This window comes from Vidua chalybeata, chromosome 9, assembly GCF_026979565.1.
Source record: "Vidua chalybeata isolate OUT-0048 chromosome 9, bVidCha1 merged haplotype, whole genome shotgun sequence".
Classification (NCBI taxonomy): Eukaryota; Metazoa; Chordata; class Aves; order Passeriformes; family Viduidae; genus Vidua; species Vidua chalybeata.
Genome location: NC_071538.1, coordinates 25551284 through 25577802, shown reverse-complemented (window position 1 = coordinate 25577802; position 26519 = coordinate 25551284). Strand labels below are relative to the sequence as shown.

Genomic DNA, 26519 nt, shown 5'->3' with positions numbered 1-26519 from the left:
AGACTGGTTGAAAAGAGAGGGGCTACATTACACAGGAGTAGGAAGATTCTGTAAATCGTGCTTTTTAAAACTATATATAGCTTGATTTTCTTGGAGTTCTATGGTGTTCACCCATTCCCACTCATTCACCTTTCTATCAGTAATTTTCAGTGTTACTGCATTAAGTTCCTGACAGAGCATGAAATGCTCTCCCACACACTGGAGGTGCCAGACAGTGTTTTCATTATGAATTCCATGCTGGAGAGTCATTTTTCACTACCGCAGGGTTGTCAGGTTCTTCCTTTCTACCTGTGTGCCAGAATAAGCAAATACTGTTGGTACTTGTTCTGTCAGCTCGGAGCCTGCACGCTCCTCCAGCAGCAGCCTTTGTTGCGTGGTGCTCCACAACAAATTGTTGCTATCCCTATTCTCTGAAGGAAGCTTGTAACTAATGTGTTGCAGAAATGGGAATCTGAGGATTAGTTCTGTTGATGTCAACAGATGCTCCCTGGATTGAGAGCTGTGTTTGGGGTCTTGTGGGGGGGGGAAATGGTGTCCAGCAAGTGTCAGAAAAACCTTTTGTGTCCTGTGCTTTAAAATTTCCTAAAGAATGTGTAGCTGAGCATGGAGTGTATTTATGATATAGCTGATCTAATATGAACATAGCAATCGCCCTTGTAGGAATCCTGCATTAGATGTCTAGAAATAATGTACAATATTCAATTGTGATTTTAAAAAGACAAACAAGGAGATCAAATGTCAAGTGCCACCAATGAAACAAGTACCAAATCGTTTAAAAGCATATAACAATGCCTAGTGTAGCTCACTCTGGTGACACTTAAAAGGCTGCTTTATGTAAAAGCAAGCAACTACTGTGAAAATATTGAGTTGTGTATACTCAAGTCACGTAGCTGGTGATCTTTTCAGTCACTCCCTTACTGCAAAGGAAATCTGGGCAAGGATGCAGGAGAAAGTCATGCTGAAGTTGAGAATCCTGGTGTGTTAGTATTCCCTCAGGTTTAATGGATTCCAGGAAGATTGGACAGATGTGCATAAGATACACACACCAAGAACAACACAACAAAAAGCAACTGTTATTATAAAAATATATAAATCCTTCCAGGAAAAGTGTCTAGAAAATCTTCAGTAAAACTGAAACAGTTGTGATTATCTGCAGTTGTTTCATGCTTTGTTTGCTGAATTTAATCAGAGGGATAATAGAGCAAAATATGTTCACTTTTTGCTCATAAAGACTTATTAAAACTGAAGAACATGCCAAAACATCATAGTATATTTCTGTAAAGATATTAAAATGAAGAGAGAGGTTGAACTGATAAAACATGCATATCATTAAATGCAGAGCTCTGGATCTTCATTGTATGAGCTCTTTTAGTTGTAAAAAAAAAAAAAAAAAACTACAAAAAAAAATCTTAGTGGTTTGCTCAAGAAGCTAGCTTATTTTCAGGAGTGGCATTTCAGTGAGATGGACTGGTTTGGGATGAATGGCACTTGAACTTCTCCAAGATGTACTTCTGCGTGTGGAGGAATTAAGAAACTGAAGAAAGGGAGAGGTTTCAGCTTTCTTCTCCATGTCCAAAGCATTTTCCTTTGGACAAAATCTACAAGAAGATACTAGCCTGTTGCAAAACTGCTGAAATGCTTGGTATGTAGGGACCTTGTTTGTTAGTTATCACTGCTGTTTGTGTAGAAATAAATAAATAAAGTAAAAGTCAAGCACTTAGTAGCCTCCCTAAAAGTATCCTTTAAATGGTAAAAAAATCACTTCCAGCCCCAAAGGACATAAATCATAGTTTTGGGCAAAGCACTGAGGTGGGTGAAGAAGTGGAGTGAGTCATGGTATAGCTCATGAACCACCTTTTTAAAACATCCCTGAAAATCTGCAGAAATGGTTTGCCATGGTGTGACCAGGGAAACCATTACCAATGCTAGATAAATTTAGTGTCCTTAATTCCTTAATTGTAACACTTTGTTGCAGTGATCATTGCCAGGTAGTCTACAAATTTCTAGGCATATAACTTCAATAAACCTAATAGCATTAGCAAGAGCTTAAAGCTTGAGCATATGTATTTAGGCCTGAATATTTCAGGATTATTGTCTTGCATGTTTCTGTTCTAGAATACTGGTGGACTGTCACCTCACTGATCTTTCAAAATGGAGTTTTATTAATTTCTTTTAGGTCTGTCATAACTTTTCAAGTTAAGATGTTGGCTTCCAATTGATGAAAAGGGTAACAAAAATGGGTTTGACCATATAGCAAAGCATTGAATGCAGCAGAAATATTTGGTCATTAATGAAAAATTCTCATCCAGTGGAGTGCTTGGGATATTTCTGTTCTTCTATAATGTAGTTCTGTTAGTTTTTCAGCAAATGTTATCAGTTAGAAAGCCAAGGTTAACAAGAAACTGCTAATATGAGAAAATAAAGCTGATTTTCTGTGCTCATTGCTTTGTTCTTAAGACAATCTTGTCTAAATGTTAGCTGTCTGATTCACCTATCTTGAGGACACTGAACTCATAATGTTGAATTCTGGTAGTGTACATTTCCTTTTGAGGTGAAAAGTTTTTGATGAAGAAGAGAGTTGAAACATGAATAGTTTTAATAGGTTTTAAGACTTAAATCTTCTCAGAGTTTTGTTTATACAAATGTTTTTAAACCTGACTAATTCCCTGTAGTGCCTGTAATACAAGCATTTCAGTAACCAGAAGGTGGTGAAACTGACATCTAGACCCAGATTTCCTGAATTTACAAATACTGGTCTAAATAACAATAATATAAACTGCGAATAAAACCAGAAGGTAATAAATGAGTGACTTGCAGAGGAAGTTCATATCAACTTTGAAGAGGTTTGTGTGTGTATTTTCTTCTGTGATAGTGAAATTGTTCACTGCAAAAGAAGGGTAGGAAACATTTTTTTGTCTGTCTTGAAGATGTTCATGTTCAAGATACAGTAGGATGCTTATTCAAAAGCAGTAGTAAAGTGGGCACCCCATTTAAAATGGGAAATTATTTTGTGTGGGATCTAAATAAAAGGAGTTCCGTTTCTTTTTGGTTTATCCTTGAAGGGGTTTGATTATATCAATCTTAGCTTAATTACTATGGTGCTGGTAAACTGTTCTTCCCTAATGTTCAGCGTGGTTCCTCTGTGCCTGGCCTTTTGTCTGAGCAAAAGCTGACCCAAGCAGCACTGTGAATTACCTAAAATAGAGTTTTGCACTCTTCCCTACTTTTCTTATTGTTTCCTGCAGTTCACTTTGCATCTTTGCTGACTGTATCTTGACAAAATTGAAGATAAGGAGGCAGAGAAGTGCAAACAAATGAAAATGGTGTTGAAAACTGAACATCTTGAAATATTTATCAATTCCCATGTTGCTTGCCAAGTGTCTTTCGTTGTATGCATTAATGAAGGCAATAGTAGTTCAATTGGCTGATATATTGTGTAGTCATAAAATAATAAATTTTATTACTTTTATTGCTCCATTCTAGAAGGAAAAAGAGAATTACTAAGTAAAATTGCTAAATTTGGTTTTTTGCTTCCTTTTTTTTCCATTGGAATGATTTGAAGTACTCAAAGGTGCCTCCTAGCCATCCCCTTTCCCCTCTGCCTTTCTTTCCCCCATCTCTTTTATTTAATGAGTTTAAAAAGGGATTGAATGGTGACTAGTTAAACCTCCACCAGAGTGATTGGGCTACTCCTGAACTCTACCTCAGAGGGACAAATTGGCAGCTAGGGGGATGTGGTTTAAACCATCACCTAGGTCGTGTTGTGATTTCCTCTGAAGACTTAGGCATGTGGAGCATTCTCCAAGAGAAGCTGCTACTCCCATCCCGAGCCACGCTTGGGAGCTGTTCCTATGCTGGGGGAAAGCCAGGCAGGCCAGGATTTCTCAGTCTGCAGAGATCTTCCTGCAGGCAAGGGGGTGACTGCCTTCAGCTCTGCATGGTTGGGAGGTCCATGGAAAGCAGGAGTGTACTTGAGTGGAAAGTCTGGTAGTTGCTCCTTGTTTCTTTCTAAGTATGAAAAGAAACTCAGGGTTTGTTTAACCTGAAGCACGCTCTTGTAAATTCATTCACTGCTTTTCCAGTCCAACTTCAGTAGAAAGTGAAAGCTGCAGTGAATGGTTTGCAGCAGGAAACACAATTTGAGTATTTCATAAAAAGGAAATAGGCATGAATTAATGAGAAATGCTTGCAAACTGTGTTAGAGGTGGTGACAAGGCTAGAGAAGTGTTTGCTAATCAAGAATTGTGTTCTCTGGTTCCTAATTCTGACACAATAATTTTGTTACGAGTAAATGTCAGCTGCACGTGCCTTTGAAAAGCATGGATACTTGAATAGATGGGTAATGGAAAAATATGTCAGAAGAGTGCATTGCAATGTATTTATATATCTGAAAAGCTTACATTGTATTTGATTAGCACACAAAGACTATCTTACTAGGAAAATTAATGCATCTTTCTGTGTAAACACTGAAACATTTGGGGAAATGACTTTTTCTTTTTGTCAACATGTATTATAGCAGAAATGTGAGATCATAGGTTTTGGGTCTGAGATTTTGTTTATGAAACTTTGATGCATGAAATGAGATTTATTTGGAAAAGTTCTGTTAAAGATGTTGTTTGCATTTTCATGGCTTTCTTAATGAGATTTTGAAGATGAAACATTGGTAGTTGAACACTGAGGATTTAATTTCCAAACCAAACATTCAACAACTAAATCATTCAGTGTAAAATTTTATGATGAATCTATTAGCTGATAAACTTGGCAATGTGTTTATAAATAGTTGTAAATAATGACAGCTGCTAAGTAGAAAGTAATATTACAGAAGAAATACAAATAAATACTGGCAAATAAAACTATTAGCAAAAGTGACATAAAATGGCATACTTTGGCTACTGCTAACCTCTACAAGTACATAAGGCTTTAGGTTTCACCCAGTCAGAGTTGAAAACTGTGATATGCCAGCATGGGCCTCTAGACCAGCCTGTGCAGAGCCTTAGGTAATAGTTGCACTGTGAAATGCAGCACGATGCTGAAGGGGCTGACAAAAGGATATTGTTTGATTTTTTGAAATGTACTATTCAGAGCATATTTTCAGACACAAATTTTAACTTTAATATGATAAAATTGCCAAATTAGAGTTATATATAAGTTTGAGTAGGTTACATTTAGGTCTTCAACTGGATCCCATCTTGTTCTGGGAACATGTAAGGAACACTTCACAGAATTACTTTGGAAAAGCCAGCTGAGGGCTAGTTGACATAAGTTACTTTTATTCCCCAAGTCAACTTTAAGTTGCTGGAAGGTTTAAAGTGTTTCTAAAGTAGAACTAATTTGAGCACATGATGTGCGTTTCTTGCAGAAGGCTAATTGATATGAGCTGCATAATTCAGCGTAATACATTTTTTAACCAAAATATGTAGATTACTTGAGGGAGGGTTTACTACCTGTGCACTTGAAGGAGAGTAGAGCAAAAAATTGAATGTAGGTCACTGGTGGGTTGGGGAGTTTTACAGTAATTCCTGTTCAGCCTTCACTGTTGTCCAAAACTCACAGCACAGTTGAAAGAGATGCTCTTGAGTGCACAGTGACTCAGTAGGGCATAATGTAGCTTCTTCCTCCCCCAGTGATAGACAAAACCAGAAGGATCTTCCTGAGTGGCATGAGGCATAGCCCCAGCTGTGTGCTCTCTGACTGCTGCACCTGAATGTACCTTGGGAGTTCTGTCTGGGCTCGGGGAGATAACTAGGAGGTGACAGAAGCCTTGGAGAATAAAACATGGCATGAGGAAGGGATACAATGCTAAGCTTGTGGCAGCCCTGTCCAAACAGTTGACTTAACTTGTCTAAATATTGTCACTATCAAAGTCCTGATAAAGGGTTGTAGTTGCCATGCAGTGGAATGATCCCCTGTGATGTATTCATGCCTTCAAAAGCAGCAGAACAAGGAGCAGGACCTAATTTCTTAATATCTATTTTACCTTCAAGTTTTCTTTCAAATGCTTTCGTTGCTTAGATAATAAATAATAAATTAATAGGTGTTTGAAACAAGTGGCTAGCCAAGAATAGCTGTGCACATTTTAAAGATTATTTACTTGACTGTTGAAATTTCTTATGATTTTATCATATGTTTTGGTCACCACCAGCTTTTTGGACTGGTACTATATATATACACATAAACATCTGTTGAGATTTAAGCATTTGTGTATATGGCAGCCTCTCATAGAACTTATTTGTTCTACTAAATATATATTGAGTGATGTAGTTCTGGGTTTATTCTGACACTGAGTTTTGGTGTTTTGATTTGGGGAGGACCTCCCTTAGAGTTTTTCAGCTAACTAAAAGGAAAGTTGAGGATGTTAAACAGTGGCTGGCACACAGTCTTTGTGACCTGTGAGAAACAATCTGGGCTTTAGTAAACAAGCTTTGTTAGGAATCTTGAAGTTCAATTAACTCACTGAAGTTAATGAAAGTCCTTAAACCACCTGATTAGAAATGTCATCATACCATTTTCAAAGTGGTGAGGTATATAAGATGGTTTTTCTGTTGCATGTTTTGTGGCAAAAGCATGTTTGTTAAAAGCATGATCACACCATATTAGAAAACAAACAGGTTTTTCCTGGCCAAATTAGTACAAAGTTGCTTTAAATTAGGATAAATCTTTATATTAATATTACTAACACATTTTATTATATTGTTTTGTCATGGAGAAAGTGGATTCCAGACCAGACATCTGATATAAAATTCTCAATACTGTCTCTCTTTCTATGGAATTTCCTTATAAAATTAAACAAATTCAAATATGAATTCATCTCTTTTTCAGACCATAGGCAATAAAGTAATTTTCCTAATTCTAGCAAGCATCTAGCCAAAAGTTAGTGAAATAACTTGAGCATAACATGTACTTTGATTTTTGAACTTTTACAAAGTAATTCACATTTACATTTTGGTGTTTTTTTTTTTTTTTTTTTTGATGAAGGTTTGCCACCCACAACTGGGTGGCATGAATTTGGAGTCTGTAGGATTCACAACCAAACTGATTTTAAATCTTGCCTTTAGGTCTATTATTAATTAGATTAACCATGCTGACGCTGGATAGAGAGTTAAATAGGAGTGCATGAGAAAATTTCTATTCGTATTGTGGCACTTTTAGGTAATTGCTTATGTCTGTTTCTATTGTGGAAGTGACTAATCCGCCTGTGTCCTGAACAGTCTGCTAAATACTAGAAAAAGGTGCCACTTTCAGACTTCAGGTTAGCACAGCTATAACCACAGCAAGTAGCAGAGTGCTCTGACCACAGGCCCTGGGCAGCGGAACTGCTGCTCTCCTTCTTCCATGCCTGCCTCTTGGTGCTGCCCTGTGCTCACCCTTACCTGACACCCAAAGAATGCAATCTCTGATTGTACTTAGGCTTTCATCACTTAATGCTGAAACTAATTTTCTGTGGTTAGTGACTGTTTACTCTTCATCACTGCCTTGTCTCCTTTGCTGCTTGCGTTCTTTGCCTTTCTCACCACTCTGCCCTGCAGTCTGGTCTACGTCCCCATCCCTGCAGTGCTTCTTGGGCCTTTTCCATTTATGCATTTCAGGCTTCTTTCTGGAGTTTTGTTTTGTCTCTTGGTTTTGCTAGAAGACAGGCCCTATTATTCATGTGCTTATTTAAATACATCTTTAGATTTTTCTGCATAGCAGACAAGTATCCCCTACTCGTCAGAGGGAGAACTATGGCTCTGTTGAAATTCCTGCAATTTTTTAGAACCTGAATATGAGAGCCTCCTCCTTAATTTTTCTTTTCTAAAGAAGAAATATTCAATTTGGTTTTGTTGGCTTCCTCTTGCAATTTATTCAGAGCATATTTTTGTATGTTGTCACTGTACAGTGAGAACAGTCTTTGATGTTGCCTTGCATCACCAAAACTCAGGAAAAAAGAGTTCTTAGCACTGATATTCTGATGAAGTTTTATTTCCTTTGTCTAAGCGGAACTCCCTCTCCCCTGCCCCCCACTCTAAAGATGAAGTTGTGAGAAGGAACTTAGAATTTTGACAGCAGTTGTTCAGTAAAAGTGCTTTAGGATTTACAGGCAATAAGATACTGATGTTTATTTGGAAACTCTTAAAAGGAGGTTTTAACTAAGCTGTATGATTTTATTTAGAATCGTATTTTCTTGAAGAACATTGACATTAAGCAGTAGTCAGTTTGTAAATGCAACAGACAAGTGTTTAGGCAAGATTTATGTAACTGTCTATACTTCATGTATTGTTCTGTAATGTATTTGGATTAATATATGCATATATGGGATGTCTCAAGAAATCAGAAATGTGGACTTGTACCAGATTTACTTTTCCTGAATGTCTCAGAGTTCATTTATCAAATTCCAAGATTTCTCATTTAAATAAATACTCATTTAAATAAAGACTATTGAGAGGAGGGTTTAGCTTTCTATTTCTTACCAAATCAGTACTCACAAATGTGACTAAAAACTACTTGGGGTGTCTGAATCCAGAAAAAAAGGCTTGTGTCAGAAAAAACAAGACAGTAAAAAATATTTGAGCAATAGCCCTTTTTAGAAGCCTGGATTATGAACTCCAGAAGCTGATCAAGATCTTGGCAGAGTAAATGCTACATAGAAAACAGCAAGAGTCTTGTACCAATAGGCAGCTCTGGGCTGACCCAAAAAATGCCATGCAAGGCAGGGAAGTGCAGTGTGCTCTGTCGTGTGTTCATGCTTTTATAGGGCATTTCTGCTTGTCTGTGTTTGCAGAAGCAGACTCAGGGTAGTGCTGGCAGTCTGAGCTGTCTGAGGCATAGAAAGGTCTGAAAGACAGGTCTTCATCTCCTACTGTTGATGTAGATGGAGTATGTGCAAATAAACCAGCAGAGAATGTTGTCAGGATGTTTCTGGCTATGACTAAATGAAAAGATGTGTCTCCTTTAGGGAAGTGAGCACAAGTTACTGAGCATAGACTTTTTTCCTCCTTAGATATATTTTTCCGGGAGTCATGAAAGATGCTTTATTGCATTACTCTATTGAAAATGAAAACCTAAAAAGCTGAACTATTTTCCAAGTGGTTGCCCAGAAATGGAAAATGAATACAGATGCTGGTTTAGAGGCAGTTGTTTTCAGAAGCATTTGAGAGAAAGTATTTTTTTGTCAAGTAAAAATCATATAGGCTCATGGAGAAATTGAGCTGCTTTCTATGCTAATTTATGAAACTATTTGGAAAAAGAAATCAGTCCTCTAATACAATGAAAAACATGAAGCTTGTAATCTAAATTTACTACCATGAACTCTTGTTCTGCTCTTTGTGTGTATGTTGGGAACAGTTTGCTCAGGCAATGAAATTGGTTGCTTTGATAGGTATGGTACCAGAGTAATCACTGCTTCTTTGCTTGTTTGTAAGTGTAGAACTCTGGCTACGAAGGGGAATTCAGTTATAAATTTGTTTGATAGCATAAGGCAAAATGTTAAAAGCAAAGTCAGTGTTCTCAAGCATGTTGTGACCTTGTACCTTGGTTTCAAAGCTGTTTGGCTAGTAGGAAAGACTCCATCTGACGGGGTGCCTCAGACCTTATGATGGCTTTAAACTGATCCATCTTAGTTCACTTGGCAGACTAAAGTCTTAAGGGAAAAAAGTGCCCTTTGTGTGCAGCTTCTTACAGTCAGAGGAGCCCTGAACTAGCAAGGCAGGGAATCCCACCAGAAGCCATTTTCCTTGTCCGCTCTGTTGGGTCTTAATTAGCTGTAGTAGGAGTTGTTCTGAAGATGGAGACTGTGTGTAGGTGCATGTTCTGACTGTACCAGACAGTGAGAAACCAAAGTACTTCAGTAATCAAAACTCCACTGAAAACTTAAATTCTCCGGCAGTGGCCTGGCCTGTTTGTTATAGATGTAACACTTAATTTTGACCAACAACTAGACTGTTATCTTAATATAAAATCAATAATTACAATTTGTTGGATGCAGATCTTAGGACATTTCTCCATAGGCTACAGTGTAAAAGTATTGAATGAGAGTGGTTTTAATGGCTGTATTATCCTTGAACAGCAGCAATTTAAAGTTTCCAAAGGCTAAATCTAAATCTAGACTGTGTCTTGTCCTCATCCAGACACCTCACAAAATCTGTTGTGTGTGCACTGCATGTGGTAGGTACAGCAACAAGCCAACAGCGTTAATGCAGCTCACAAAGTTTCTATGTTGATATTTTTGTTCCTTTTGGTAGAAAACATGGATCATCTCTCTAACATATTACCATGGAGGGAACTCCTACTTTCCTTGCTCTCATTTTATGTTTCGTTTGCTTTACAGGTTTTGTTTGTTTCCTTACCTTGTTTCCTACTTTTTGAGGTGATGTCTTTGTAATCTCTAACCCCTTCAGAAGCTGACTATGCTAAGTCTTTTGAATTAATTTTTTCCTCTTGTTCTATTGCCTTGTTCTCCTTCCTTCAACTTTCTCACATCTCTTTCCTGTTGACATCACTCTTATTTCCCAAAACTTCTATCTGTCCAAATCTTCTGACTTTGCTGTTGTCTGAAGATATTTCATGTATCTGCCTCAGTTAAGCTGGTTTTGATGCTGTTTCATTGCTACTATTTTTGGTATGTATGCAGTAAGGGAATTTTTGTGCTGTTGGAAATACCTGTGAGCAGTAAAACTAGTGCCTACTGAGTAAAAAGGAAGATACATTGAGGAACACAATTTTAAGAAACATTGCAGGTAATGTGGGATAAAATTACAAGCTGTAATGCTGAATAGCTGTCAAAAAATTCAGCATTGAGGCTGTTTCACTCAATTTAATGTTCAGCAGCTTGTATATATTTTGATCTTGGTTTTGAAGTTTGATGTAAAAAAACGAAGAAGGTAGAGGTGTAATTCAGATTACTGCTGGATATGAATTGCAGCTTTCAATTTGAAATCCCCCTGTGACATTTGACCCACAAAAATGTAATGCTCTAGCACAAACAGTGCCTTTCATGGAGACTGTAATATCTATGCCAAAATGCTAGGAGAAGGTTGGTATCAGACAAGATTTATCTTTCATGTTATACGTTTGATAAAACTTATGCAGTGTTGGTTAATTGCCATGTATTTTTTTCTGAATTTTATCTCTCCAAAATGCCTTTCTGCATTGACTACAAGCAATGTGGGAGCCTTTGTTTTTCACAGAGCATGAACTTTTCTGGTGTGTTTTCTAGATGTATCTGCTTTTCTGCATTTGGTTCTTGCATTTGCTCACTGTAGGCTGCTGCTGAGATTGACTAGAGCAGGACTAATAATGCTTGGGCTTGGTTTGGACTCACTGTACTGGACTGAAATGCCCAACTAAATTCATGTCAAGACTTTCATTGAACTCATATGTGCCACTGGTGTTTTTATCATAAACAGTGGCAACTGAAGTTGGCCTTAGATGAAGTTTTTTGACTTGTTACCAATCTGGGATGTGTGGAGTCCTGTGCCCTTTCACAAAGATTTTTAAGCACAAATCCACAATGAATATTTGGAAATGCCTATAAACCCCATAGAGTAAAAGGTACAGTCCCATGTACTTCAAGAGGCAATGTTAATGTCAGAGATTACTGCCTCTACCGTGGCAGAATGTCTCTTGAAGTGGCAGAGCTGGGAAATAAACAGTGAACCTCACCTGCCCTTCAGAATAATGTGCTAAGAAATCTATCCCTCCCTCTGTCTCTGCTTATCAGTTCTCAAAAGTAGTTTATGACATGACCATAGAGTTGGGTTAGAACAGTGGGTGAAGAGGACAAAAGTTTCTGTAGTCAGCAGAGCCGGTGAAATTCCAAGAGACATCTTATTAGTAAATATGACTATATGGTTAATAATAGGTATCTCCTGGTCTGCTCTTATTTATCACAGTATCTACATCTAAAATACATACTATGATCCCCATCACACAGTTTATGTTCTTTTCAAGGTCCAGACAAATGAAAGTTAAAGAACAACATTTAAAAAAACATATTAAAAAAAGAGAGCAAACAATCCCACTTTCTCTTTAGTTCTGCAGTGGTATTTTGGAAGTGTAGCACATAGATAATACAGCCTGCAAGCTGCTGCATGTTCAAGGTAATAAAACAATAATTAGACAGTAAAAAATAAAAATAGCAAGTTAGTTTTTTCTCATTAGTTTTGTAATTTTCAGTATAAGGATCCATCTCAAGGAGAATTAGGGAGAAACATGATGGGAATGTATTCTTCTGCATATTTTCTTCCACTACTGCAAGTGTACTTAGGTTTTTTTTTTTTTAATCTAAGTGAACATATGATTAAGGAGAAAACCAAACCACTGCTCTTACCAAGTTTCAATAATAGAAGCTGACAATGCCACTTCCGTTGCAGAATGTCCTCCCAAGTTTAATTTTTTTTAATCCCATATCAAAGCTGATGATTTTTAAAATGAATGGAAGACACTGGTATGTCAGAGTTATGCCATCCTGTTTACTGTGTATCTTTTTGTAGTGCTGGAGGCAGGTGCTGTTCTGTTGGGCTGATCTAATCCCTTGTCTCTTCTGGCAGAGAGATCTCCTAAGAGTGTGAGGCCTGAAAGAGTGCTGTGGGCTTTTGTGAGCCACTGTGAGTGAGCTGGAGGGTAACTGCAGCAAAGAGAACAGCTCACTTCCCTTTGCACTGTAGCAGGGAAGTTTTTTTTCTTGCAGAGTATAAGGAGAAATACAGTGTGTATTTATGCCTACTAAATATTCCTATCTTCATTGCTTGTGTACTGGAGTAAATTCAATTCATGGTTCAGGTGTCACTTGGTACCACTAAGCAAAGCCATGGACTAGTTAAATTTGTGTGGTCAATGGTTAAAGTAAACTCAGAAAAGGGAGAAGTGTGGCAGTGACTGGTTCACCCAAGACAGGAAAAAACCCTCTTCCTCTGCTTTTAGCACAAGAGAAGAAGAAAAACTCCATTGCACAGCCTCCTCTGAGGATTGTTCTTGCAAGGGTCAAAATTGACAAAGAATCTGTTTAAATATTAAAGTGGGAGTGAGAAATAACACAGTGGGAGTGAGGAAACCACAGGCTATTTAAACTGCAGGATGAATATCTAAAACAGTATTGGAGGCGCAATCAATAATGAATATGTAAGCACTAATTTTCTTCTAAAATATCTGTATGCCAATTTTAAACATCCAAGGTCACAAACACTCAATGTATATACAGATTGTACAAACTGATGGTTGCAGTTTAGAGAATTTGCTTGTTCTTTTTGAGACATGTAAAAATAGTCACCTGAAGTCTGTCAAAGGGCAGGGGCAAAAGAAATGTAACTTTGGAAAACACACAGCACTGATTTATGTCCTTTCCTATTTAAAAAAAACCCCACATGACCCCACTTACCAAAGTCTGAACACCTTTGATAATCTCCCTGTTCAGTCATTAGGGGTTTTAAAAGGAATGCTTACATTTAGGTAAGAAAAGAAATTGTATTAAAATATCCTGTTTAAAATGCAGGAAAAAGCCATTTCTTTCATGATTGATTACTGTTATGACCTATATAAAATACGGGAAAAAAAAAGTATGGTATCATCGGTAAGTGTTCAAAAAGCACTGAAAACAAACACTTGATCAAAGCTGAATACAGCTCAAAGATGCTGTTTCTAAGTTAGGTTATCCTGTAGTGTTTGTTCTGAAGGGAACTGGAATGACTTAATAGCAGATAGGTTTTGCAGTACTGTCCTAGGAATATCCTTTGGTACTCTTTTTTTCTTCCATGCAAAACCTGAAGTGTAGTACATGCACCAGAAAGGACAAACTCCAATTCCATGTTTAGAAGAGCAGCATGCTTTGAGGCAGCCTGCACTTATGCTGGTAGTTGCAGTGTTTATAACACAGCAATCGTTAAAGTAAGGCTGTCATTCTTTAAGCAGGATCTTAAAAAAAAAAAAAAAAAAAAAAAAAAAAAAAAAAAAAAAACAAAAAACCAAACCCAAACCCAGCCAAAAAACCAGCCCCAAACTTAACACCCCAGAAGGCACGGTGAGGGCTGGAAGGTATTCAAAGAATCAAAACCACGAGCTGCACACAGGAAGCAGCTGCTCAAACTCCTTCCCTCCATGCTTGCGTTACGGAGTCTCTTGGCCTTGCTGACAACATGAACCAAGGCATGAGCAGGACTGTGCTGCTTGTGCCATTTAAACTTTTCATTTCCCTGTAAGAACAGAGCCATCTAGGGAACCTTTCCTGCTTTTGGACTAGAGACTGTAGCCTCATCAGAGAGATAAAATTTGAAAAATGGGGTTTTAAGCACAATTTTAAAAAAGTACACATACATTTGTGTCCATTGTTGGATATTGATTAGTCAAGAGTTGCTCATTATAGTTCTAATAACATGGTATTGAGTTCTACAGATTCCCAGAGAGCATTTGGTTTTGCTTTTTCCTCCTTTAAGGTTTAGGATTCATGTGTGCAGATCTGTCAGCCAGTCCCATTGTTCTAGTTCCAGAGTTTGCATGATCAGAGTTATCGCTTCTGATAAAAGGAGTAAAATGTGCAGTGTGCAAAAGGGGGTAAATATTCTTGGCATCGACCTGTCCTTTTGGACATCAGGTCATCTGTCCTCATATCTTTGAGTGGTTTGTAAAAATTGTGTTCTAGCAGCTTTGCCTGCCTTCCTGGTACCAAACTGCCCGTCTCACCTCTCCTTCGTAGAAGACTTTGGAGAAAAAGTTGCATGTTCTGTAGCTGTTGATTCCCCGGGGCTTTTGAAGTCCCAGCAGTTTGCATCTCTGTATTTAGCTTATCTACGAACAGATCGGCAACACCCAGGTTCTTTTTGTCTTTGCCTTTTTTTTTTTTTTTTTTTTTTTTTTTTTTTTTTTTTTTTTGTCGTCTTTTTTTCCCCCCCACTATGGAGAAGCTTTCCTGCCACTTTATTGTGGAGGCACTAACACTAGGGAGAATTCGTCTTGAGATGAGACTTCCCTAGGGCAATGTAGGAAGGTCTGCATGCCCAGAGCCAGCCAGGCTTCCCTCTGCAGCACAACAGCACCTCTGAGCTCTCCTCTGGCAGCTGGGGCTCAGTGCTCAGAGGAAACGTGCATGACTGCCAAAACCAGCTTTTACAGCAATCGTACCCTTGCTGCCTCTGCATGAAAGCATTTGGCACCTGGTTTCAAACCTCTTTTTTTCACAGTTGCTGGCAGGCTCCTGTCAGTCACAAAGACTTGGCTCGAGGTTGTGAATTTCTCTGCCGTGGCTCCCTGGGACAGTCGGTCTGTTTTCCTTACTGCTCCTATGCCAGCGCTAAACCTTGAGGGAAAGAGGGATGAACTAGTCCTCGGATGTGTTTCCTTAGGGTGTACTTCAGTGCAAACAGAAGAATGGACACGGACAATGAGAGAGCCAGAATCAGGATGGCTGAAGGTGATGTCAGTGAGAAAACAGGCAGCATCCCACAGCTGGTGATTATTACCCCAGTGGAAAGTAAATTTGTGCCTTTCCTTTGGATTGCACCTACCAGTGTGCTCCGCCTAAAGCCCAGATTTAATTATCTGAAGCAGGAATGTGAAGCTGTGTGTAATGAAACACAGATGATGACATTTCTACCTGCTGGAGATCTGCAGTCTGTCCTGTTCCTAAGGAGGTGTTGGTGCAGGTGCCAAGGCTGTAAATTGTCTTTCACATCTTTGTGTCTGTATGGCTTTGATACCTCAGTGCATGCCACAACAGTATTTAGTAGAGGCGTATTTGCATAGCTGGCATTTGAAATTTGGTTTTTGTTTTTAAGGGCCTGTTAGAGATGCCAGTATGTGAAACAAAGGTTTGCTTTTAGGTCAGGTTTTTTATTCTCTGTTCTTTTTTTTTTTTTTTTTTCCCCCTCCCCTTCTTTCCTTTCATTTTAAGGAGTTTTCATTCATTTTGCCTTTTGGAAAAGCTGTCATCCTTTCTCCTTCCCTAGAGGCTTGTGGTTTGATTAAAACTAACCTGAACCAAGACAGACTACTAACACGGTACCTGAACAAGGCAGATGGAGAGAAAATGTTCAATTTAACTTATGAACACACTTTACTTGGAATAATGTGCTCGTTAGATCAGCAGCTGTGTAATCATCCTGGAGTTGTCTGGCTTAATTATTGGGGTTTTTTTCTTTTTTTTTTATCTGTTAACCAATTAAAGTGGAAATGTAGCAGTTCCTAGAGGTCTTTAGGTTCAATGGTTAGTGATGGATTAGTGTACAATATGAATACATATCAATACATATATTTCAACTGCCCTCCACCCCCCTCTGTGCCAAATGAAGTATTGATCTAGCATTGTCCAGAGCCTGGTAAACTCTACAGTAGCAAAAGAGAAACCTTTCTTAATACAAGTAATTTGAGAATATATTTATGTATAGCATTTTCATCTTATCTCTGAGTGACAGAGACACAAAATGATGCTTCTCTTTCCACTCTTCCTTACCAGTCTGGTGAATGAGTGAAAACAGCTTAATGAGAACTCAGCATGCGGGCACGACTAGCAGTTCTGGCTTTAAAATGTCTTGGATATGTGGTACTTAAAATTGGCCTCATAAGAGCTTCACTCCACGTTGCAGAGAATGTATGACATTGTGTTCCCTAGAAACATTGGATTTCTGTATGCATTGGTTTTTACTTTTCATGATCTGCCCAGAGCTCTGACTTTTTCCATCAGAGCTGATGTAAGTGCATGGAAGCAAATGCTTTGATGATCTAATCACAAGTGAGTCTTTCTAGGTTTTATTGGCATAAGCTATGAAAGTAATGCCATCAATATTTGTTGATCACTTAACATTTTCAGCTTAGGTAAATATCAGAAATATAAATATGGGCATAGTTCTTACAGCAGCTGTCAGTAGCACAGAATTATTGCTTGTTTGGTGAGACAGTGAGTTGCAAAATCATTTACTTCTGTTTCTTCTAAAAGCAGACAAGTACTCTTAAAATGTACCTAATCTGTTCTTTAATTGTGTGATTTGCAAGTTCTTTTTAAAGAAACAAGATTAAAAAGACGCCACTAAAATACTTTAGAAAGGGACATTTTAAACTCAGACACACTACTGCTATGGAAAGTTGTAAAATAGTCCCTCTAGTGCACTGCTGCTGTAAGCAGGCACAGGAATATCTGATGTGATTAACTGAAGAATATGGCTGCAGGAAATTACAAAACAATGTTTTGGCAAGGCATATTAAAGTTCTTATATAAACTGGAGAGTCTGATCTACTACTGTAAGCCAAGACAAGCCATAATAAATCCCAAGCAAAAAAACCCCAAAAAATCTGTTAGAGTTCCTAATGAAGTAAAGAGTTAATGATGTACAGTGTGAGACCATTGCTCTTGCCAGCAGTGCCTGAAACATGAATGAGGAGCAGAGGCACTCACCAGGGTGTGGGCTGAGGTGTGCTTCCTCTTCCAGTGCTGTAGATTTGCATTTTGTGTCATATTTTGCATAAACTGCCTATGTACTGAAAAACAAACTTGGATGTTCACATCTTCTTGAAGTGAATGTGACTTTGATGTGACTTCTAAAGACCTGCTTAACCTCTGTCTCATGGTGTTAGGCAGTGCAAAGGAGCTGTACTGGGGTAGATGCAGTGAGGCTTCCTTTTATGCCTGGAAGCCTCTTGCTAATATCTCCCAGGGTCAGGTTCCCTGCAGGCCAATCACAGTTATTGTGCTTTTCAGTGTGAAGGAATGTAGTCGTTGTGGGATGTTGTGGAGTATAAATGTTTCTTTTTTGTGTATTGTAGCTGGCCAGAATGTCAATTAGGAATCTTTACTGAATACCTGTTTTTTACTGACTGTTCCTGATGGTAGTGTGTGTGCAAAGCTCTGCAGCCCTTTGTACACTTGTTTATTGCAGAGCAGCACCAGGCATGGAATCCCTGTTGTTCTGGACTTTGTACAAGCAAGGAGTGCTACTTTTGCACTTAAACTAAGATCCAGTTAAGCCTCAGTCAAAGTACGGGAGCATCTGTCAGAGTCCTTGCTTTAGAAAAGAGCTGGGTGATCATTTAGGGTTAAATGCATAAAAGTGATTAAAGCTTTGCTGAAAGGAAGCGAGAAAAGCAAAAAAAGCACATGCAAAGTGCTAAATTGCATGTTAGGGACTTTAATGTGTATAGTATATTGTAATTTTGGAGTTCAGGATTGCAGTGTTATAGGATCCCTCATATCAACTGCATAGGGCTTCAAATGATCACTGTTCTGGAAAACTCCTGAGTCTTTCTTTTGTCAGTTATTGAAAATCAGACATTTCGCTGCATTTAAGTTTGCTTTGCTGTTTATCAGACAACTCAGCTGAAACATAACTGCAATCATCCCTATGGACCTTGAAATTTGGGAACTCTTAGTTGTTTCTGTAGTATCTCAGGACCAAAGGACTGAAATTTCAAGTGGAAGGAGAATCTTGCTTTGCCCCACCTTTAGTTGGAGCAAATACATTTACACATATATGATATTGCAATAGTGTGTTGCCCAGAACTGGTAATTCCATGTGTGATTACTGGTGCAAGTGTTCTTGACATTGTCTCAGAATTCTTTAGAGAAACCACAACTGCAAGAAAAATGCCTCTCTGTAGATGTGGTTCTGTTTCTTGACACTGCTGTTTTAAGCTGTGGTTTAATAGGTAAGCATTAGGTTCAATGGGTAAGCATTATCTTTTATTCTGTGAAAGTTGAATCTGTGTTCTAATCTGTACTGAAGACTGGAATGCTTAATGGTTTCTGTTCTAAGAGCAGGGAAGATTCTTGTAGTCTCCTGTTGTCTCTAGTCATAAAGTTCCTTTCTCCGTCCTTCTCGCTGCGCATTTTCTGGTAAATGCTTCTCTGGCTTCCCCAGTGTGTGTGGGTGTCATCGTGGGCCTCTGTGCCTGCCCCCTCCAAGTTTTCACATCAGTTCCTGAAAAAGTTTTTCTATTCCTCTTATATACAAATCTTGCTTTTGTGTTCATATTGATAGCTCTAAAATGGAACTTGGCAGTTCACTTTGTGAACAATGTTTGCTAGTTACGTACCTAAAATTCGTAATTTGATTTGTACAGTTTTTTTTTTATGTTATCTTGAAGGACTGTAATTAGCTGTGAAGAGTAAGCCATATGTCTACTGGGTTTGATTATGCTAGATAAGTGAGAATCCCTCTAAGGAAAAGGGTCTGTGTGGGTGGAATAGTTTGCAAGAGATTTTTTGTATGCTGTGAAATGTCATGTTGAAACAAGTAAGGGATATTCAATTCACCCAACTTGCCCCTCTTTGTTTTGAGAACCATTAAGCCTCCTGTGACTTTGCCAATCAATGCTCACCAATGTGTTAGGACAGATCATTTTGCCATTGAATCCCACAGCATCTTGTCTCGTGTGGCTCAGCGCTCCTTGCAGCCCTGTGCTGGGGTTCTTGCAGGTGTGCAGGGGCAGGTTCTGGTCTGCTACGGAAACCAGAACTCCCCTGCAACACCAAGACTTGTTAAAGGAGTCTTTTTTTCCCTTCTGATATTTTGATAAATGTAAAATAGTTTTAAATTAATTTTGTCATTTATTTAATCAACTTTTATTCACAATTTCTAAAGCGTATTCTAGACCATATTGCATTTCTTCTGTTCAGAGGGAAAATATGTGCCCCCATCTTTGATTATGCTAATGGCATATTTATTTGTTTTTATTATTCTTTGCTGTAAGGCAAAATGAGATTTTTTTCATGGCATTAATTTTCACAGCAGTTTAAATGAACTCAAAATATTGCTTTCACAGGATTAATCTAACATTAATTCTTAATTTTGTTCATCTGCCTATGAAATATTATTCACTAGGGAGGCTTTGTAACTACAGTTTAAGCTGTAGTTTGTGAAATTTCTCTGTGGTTTTTACTTTGTCATTCTCCTGTGTAAACATGTAATTTTCCTTCCTCTGAGAGATGGACTTTTAACTCTCTTTTTTGGTCGTGATAGTCTTGTAATTAGAACGTCAAAAATAAACAACTGAAATGGTAGCGATTATTCCCAAATGCCTGTGAAATGTAGAATTGCTGTACTGAATTTTGATACTGCTGATAAAAAGCTTCTTTGGAGATGTCTCTTCAGCTTAATATGCATTTTGATTTGAAAAGATACAGGCTGAAACTTCTGAGGAGTTCAGGGGAAAACCTTGCCATTGGAAGTATGGACATTCAGGCAGGGTGTCATTTTGGGTCATTTTCTCTCTCTAGCAAGTAAGACTTGCATATCAGCGTATGAGTAAATAGTTATGATGGAGAGGACTTGCCAGGCAGAGTCAAATAGGTCTTGTATGAATTCAATTGCCGGCACAACAACTCCATGTAGGTGACCGTGTGTGTGTCACCGCTTCCTAATGCTGCCCCTCGCTTCGTGTGTAACCTCCGCGCTTACAGGAGGTGTTCTCCTGGGATGAGGTTTTCCAGACTGCTGCCGTATCCCAGACATGAGGAAGGGTTCAGAGCTCCTCTGTGCAGCTTTGGCCGATGAGAGGGCTCAGCTTTGGCCCCCGAGGTCGCGGAGCTCCGGCCCTGGGTCGCCCCCTCCGCCTCCCAGCCGGGGCCCCCGGGCTTCTGCTGCCTCGGCCTCTGGCTCCCTCTGCTGCCCATACCGCTCCTTCCTGCCGCTGCCCAAGGGGCCCGAGCAGTCCTAGGACAAAACTTGATGACAACGGCGTCCAGGTCCAGTTGCAAATTGTTTGGCACAGCCAGATTTTGTCTCTGTTTATATAATTTGATTTGAAGTAGTGCTGCTGATAATGAAACAATAGAGAACAAAATATTTTATTGCTTCTGTTCTACAACTAACCGTAGTTTCTGTTTTCCTCTTCTGCAGGTGATAGAAACACTTTCAAAGCTTTCCCGCACTCCGATTGCGCTAGGCACAGGCATAAGGTACGTTATTGCCAGAGGGAATGTGGCAGTAATGCTCTTGGTGGGATGCTCCTTGGAAAAGTTGTTAGAGGCAGGGTGTGTCTCCCACGAAGAACTTCTCTGTAAGGCAGAGTGCCACGTGGGCAGCTGTGCAAGGCTCTGGACCTCTGAGGAGTTAGGAAAGGAGTCTGCTACCTCTGGTACACTTGCTGAAGGGCCTGAGTCATGTGTACTGCTCATGCTGGAACGGGAGGTGAGCAGAGGAGCAGCTGGTATTGCAGAACTTGTGTGATAATCCTGACGCAGGAATCGGAAGTCAAGATGATGCACTGCTGATTTATGTAAAGACAAATGGGGTTTCTCTTCTTTCTCTATTCTAAAAAATCAGCAAAATTGCCCAAGTTTGTGAGCTTCTTGTTTTCAAAAAGAAACCAAAAAAATCCCTAACCAGACCTAACCTGAAAGTTTTGATGATTTTTTCCAGTTGAAAAATGTCAATGATGTGTATTGGTGATGATTTATAACAACTGTGTCCAGTAGGGTTTTTATTATATTGTCAGTCCACATAATGAAGTATAAATACACATATACTGCTTATCAGAGAAAGGGGGGGGCATATAAGCACATTAGTATACAATAATCTGTGTGAAAATTTTGGAAACCAAACAGAACTCCACTATATGACTAGGCTAGTGTCTGTAATTAATGCTATTTTTCTTTCTATAGGCCCTTCCCTACAGAAGAAAGTGTTGATGATGAAGATATCTACAAAGGTCTTCCTGACTTAATAGAGTACGTTGTAAATATAATAATTACATATTTTTGTCTTTCAGTTGCATGCTATTTTTTGTATTGTTGTAGAACATATGGTTTTAATGAAAATTGGATATTTATTTAATTTGTAGATATTTTGTTAGTTATTATGCTGACCAGGAAGAATTAATTATGAAAACTTACTTGAATTATTATGCTACATTTGTGTATATAAAGCAGCATGTTTAACAGAGGGTGCTTGTAGCAAAGCAGATAAAGAATGCATTTCTAAGTTACCTGTCAATACTATGAGAATACTTTCAGAAGATTGCAATATCGCTTGTAAGGAAATTGTCTTGAACTAGCAAAGAAAATGAATGTCTGGATCATAATTCATGTGGATTTTTTCCCTCAAGTCAGTGAAATTCTTGATGTGAGTGCATTTACCTCTTCTGGGTAAGTGTTTGCAGGGTAGTCAGGACACTCTTGTGTCCTATGCCTGGGATCTCTCAAGATCCATGAGGAATCGTGTTGGACAAGAGCCAGGTCAGAGCTCACTGTTCCAAGGCTCAAAGTTCACCAGCACTCCTTGTGTGCCGCTTGCTGCAGTGTGGGGAAGAAGCTGCTGTTCACACCAGGGATTTGTTTCTTCAGTGCCTATAAAGAAGGAAAACCTCACTGTGATTGGCATTGCTCAATTTACCACTTTCCCTGCAAAGCTTGTCCTTGTCTCTGCAGCTGCCTCATAGATAATTGCTTTTCACTCTGTGTAGCAGAGCGTGCAGAAGGTAGGAGTTGCAGTCTCCTCTGAGACCCACCTGGGCAAGAGGTGATGTCCTTATCTCTTAGATGTGGTGGCATTATAACTGTTTGAAAAGAATATTTCCACCAGTTCTTTTAAAAGTATGTAAATTCAGCATTGTGAGGTAGTTTTCATTAAAAAAAAAAGCTAACAAATCATACCAAAGAAATTGATTTGTAACTCTTGTGCAACAAATTATGAAAATTATTAACAGAAATGTAATAGTTGCATGCTGTCTCAATTGTGGAGGAAGCAATTCAAGAATAAGAAACAAATGTGCCAGTGAATAATGCAAATAGACCACATTTTTTAGTTTCCCTCAATTATCAGTAAGTTTATTTGAAGTTGATTTAATTGTCCCTGAGTTTAAATGGTGTCTAAAGAATTTAAAATTAAGTCTTTTTGTCAGAAAGAGCTGTAGTAGTTAAATTAGTAGTGTCTATCCTTACTCTGCCTTTTTGCCAGCTTTGTTCCCTGAAGCAGAGGTGGAATGATGGTGTGTGTGCTGCATCTGACAGCTGCCAGTGTTTAATGTGAAGTGCCAGCACAGCATCACTGCTGGTGGGAACTGAAATGCTGGACTAACCTGTTGGGTTTTACTCTGAAGGATTTCAGAGTTGTCTTCCGACAGGATAAACCTCAAAATTGTCTGCATATCTGATCCAAGTGACTCGACCGCTTTCAGTATCTTTTAGAATTTTTTTGTAGACCTACCCTAAGAAATAGGAGTGAAAGATATTATAGGCTTGATACAGTCCTAGCACAAAGTAGGTAACACTCTAGCAGGGCTGACTGTAATGAAGCTGAATTGGCTGAGGGCAGAGTTGAGCACTGACTTTGCTTTATTTCTGTGTCTGGGTAATTGGAGAACATCACTTGCACATACTTGGTTTTGTTGAACCATCTGATTTTCAGTTTGATTGGTTCCTTTTTCATTTTTGTGTAGCTCGAGGTTGCATGAGATGATCCAGATTCTGGTTTATGATGTGGAGGTACAGTGTCTCAGTGCTGGCTCTGCAGTCTTTGGTGTATTTTACCTTGGGTAGTCCTTTCTTCAGACAGGGAGAAGATCTGTAACAGCATCTCACATCCCAGTGCAGTGGGATGCCAGGCAGTAAGGAGAGGACAGCTCCTCTTCACTGGATGTGGAGGGAAAAGAGTCAGAGAGAAGAGGACAGCTGGATAGTAGCTCATGACAAAACTGTCCTGAGGTGTTCCTTTTGCTGCTGGTTTAGTTCTCATGTGGTTCGAAATTCATTAGTCTTCAGTATTGTGTTGATTTTGTAAAATTTATTTTAAATAAATTGAGAAAAGAAAACTAATTAATCGACTTAATTTCCCTTAGTGAGTAATTTTCATTAGATATTCTACTAGTTAATCTGTTTGTTTACTGTAGAACTTCCTCCTATGAGTAGTCCCTTGCAGACCTGGTGGTACTTTGTCTGTACTGCAGTTTTTTTTCTTGTCTTCTCTTTTCAGTGAAACTGGTGTTGAGGAAGATGAGGAGTTGTATGATTGTGTCTATGGAGAAGATGAAGGTGGGGAAGTTTATGAAGACCTAATGAAAGATGAAGCAGCACAGCAACCTGTATGTTTTCCACTTCCTAGCTGCTTTGGAAAAATAGCAGTTAACTTTTTGAAAGTTGAAATGATGTCTTTATAGATAGTTTCACTGACACTCCTGCTCAGCTCCATCAAGAGTTGTCATGTGCAGAGCATTATCTTCTATGTGAGACTTTGCAGGCTTTTTGGGTAAAGGGGAAAACATTAACTATAGTAAGCTTTTAAAGAAAAGGTGATTTTTAAATTAAATATGGCAATTACTTTGATAGTTTTGAGTAGTAAAATTTACCAGCTATTTTAAGAGCAGTTAATTGAATTGCTTACTTGAAAGTGTCCTACCTTCAAAATTGTTATAATTTTGTGAAATTATTTTGTATAATATTATTTCAGCCATAGTTTGGATAACTAGCCTAGCAAGGACAACTGAGAATTGTTTCAAACTAATGGTTTCCTGTTTATTCAACCATGTAGGTTTTGTTGATCATTAGGTTGTCATTATGTTGCAAAGTAAACTATTCCACTGAGTTTTCTCTAGGAGTAGCTGAACTTCAGAAGCAACTTTTCTTACCTCTACTGATATCGCACATTAGTTGTTATTCCCTCTTTCCTTTTGTTCATTGCCCTCAAATTCTAGATGTTTGCAGTGTGGATAGAAAAATTGTTGTGTCAATTTCTGCCAAAAGTGTCTGTGTTAGTGATCTCTTTGGGTTAGGTGAGCACAAAACTGAAGTGAATGGTTTTAACTGGAATGCCAGGACTTGTTTGCATCACTCATATAAGTACTGCTGAACAACAAATGCCCAAATTTTGCAGATGGATATAAACTATTGAATACAGCAACTTCTGTAATGGGGCAAGTACTGCAAACATTTTGGGCAGTATTGAGCTAATGGTAAGAAATATCTGAAAGCCAAAATAATGTCAAATTCTAATACTTTATAGAGATTAATTGCCTACAGTTAAGTGACAGTGTCTCCTTCTCTGTACAAAAAAATTTGGGAATAAATTTGAGATGAGGATGACCATGATGATGCTCACAAAGCACAATTCTTCTGATAAGACTACATTTTTGCAAAATGGTTACTCGTGTCTCCATCTGATAAAGACAGAATCTTACTGTTCATTGTGGGAAAATGAAGAACTGCACAAATTGGGCTTTCAAGATTGCTTTCTGAAATTGCAGCTCCTGGTAAATGAGAGTGAGAAGCTGTGTACTGCTTGTAAGAGCTGGTTGTAGAGGGATGCAGAGACAAAGAGAGAAGGGTAAATGAGATCAGTGGTCGTGTAGCTGTGTGATGTGCAATTTGGTATGTGGTTGAGGTGGTAGGAATACATCTCCCACTCTAAGGTGGCCAAGCTGTACAGGAGCTGTGTGTGGCTCATGGACAGTGTGTGGCTTAGTCTGTGCTGTGCTTAGTGGGTGTGTCAGACTGGCAGCAGAGAGGGAGTGGAAGGAGTCTAGCTCTAGAACATACCAGGAGCTAAATGTTAAAATTTCAGTCTAGAAATTCTGCTATTCCTAGAGGAGAAAAAGCTTTTGTTCAAAAACTAAAAGTAGTTTTTCTGAATGGAAAGAACTAGAGTGCTAAATTCCTACTCCTGACTCTCTCTGTATTTGAACAACATCTAGTCATCTAGTCTATGTGCAGCATAGGAATTCTCTATGTTGGATGAAAAGAAGTAAGATACAACCAGGGATGTGCTGAAGGGTGTTGCAAATTGATAAATAGGCTTCAGAAATTATGTTGTAGTTCTGTTGCTTGTTAAGATACTGCTTATTGTTATTGGAGAAAACATTTTGGATTAGTTACTGCTTCTAACTGCAAGAGCCTATCCAGTTACTGTGTCAAACCTCCATGCTGACCTCTCATAACTCCGGAGCTTCTGTGCCTTGAGTGACATGAACGGTTCCATATCATCTCCCAGTTATTTACTCTTTTATTTGAAATAGGATTTACAGCATTAATGCTTCAATAAAATCCTATCTTGGGTAAGAGTGCTTGTAAACTATTTTTATAGAGTCATGTAATTGCTGATAATTACTTCCATGTTCTATGTGTCTAGTGGTTTACATGGAAAAATCCAGGGTCTTGTCGGAGACACACATACATATGTGACAGCTGAACTTTGATGTTACTGCACTTCCTGATCTGAGGACATACTCCTGTTGTGTCTGAAGAGGAAGCTCCCCTTGAGAAATAAAAGGGGAAAAACTGTATATAAGTACAAGGATTAGACTGAATCCAATATTTATGGCAATGCAAAGTTGCTTACGTGATTTAGCCCCATTAAGTTTAATAGAATTATTAACTGCTGAGTATTTTAAATAAGATTTCTCAGTCTGGATGTAAATTAAATGTGACCTTGTATTTCAACTTCCAAAGTACATGCTGATACTTCAGTGTTTTATGTCTAAACATTAATTTTTCATAATATTACTTTGATTTTGATTTTACTAAAGTCATCAGCTAATTGAACATTAAAATATTCTTGGTTATTTCTGTCCTCTTTGGAGGCTGCAGTCAGAGAATTTCAGGAAGCAGTTATCCTAATTGTGTAATTCTAAACAAA

At 38.5% G+C, this 26519-nt stretch overlaps 1 protein-coding gene across 1 annotated transcript in view; it reads left to right on the top strand.

The window, feature by feature from the left end:
• Nucleotides 1-26519, top strand: part of VAV3 (vav guanine nucleotide exchange factor 3) — a 149268-nt gene that overhangs the window by 31831 nt on the left and 90918 nt on the right. Inside the window, exons 3-5 of the mRNA XM_053950723.1 lie at nucleotides 20793-20851; nucleotides 21557-21622; nucleotides 23865-23973. Of these exons, the coding sequence (XP_053806698.1) occupies nucleotides 20793-20851; nucleotides 21557-21622; nucleotides 23865-23973 (234 nt within the window). The remainder of the gene's footprint in view (nucleotides 1-20792; nucleotides 20852-21556; nucleotides 21623-23864; nucleotides 23974-26519) is intronic.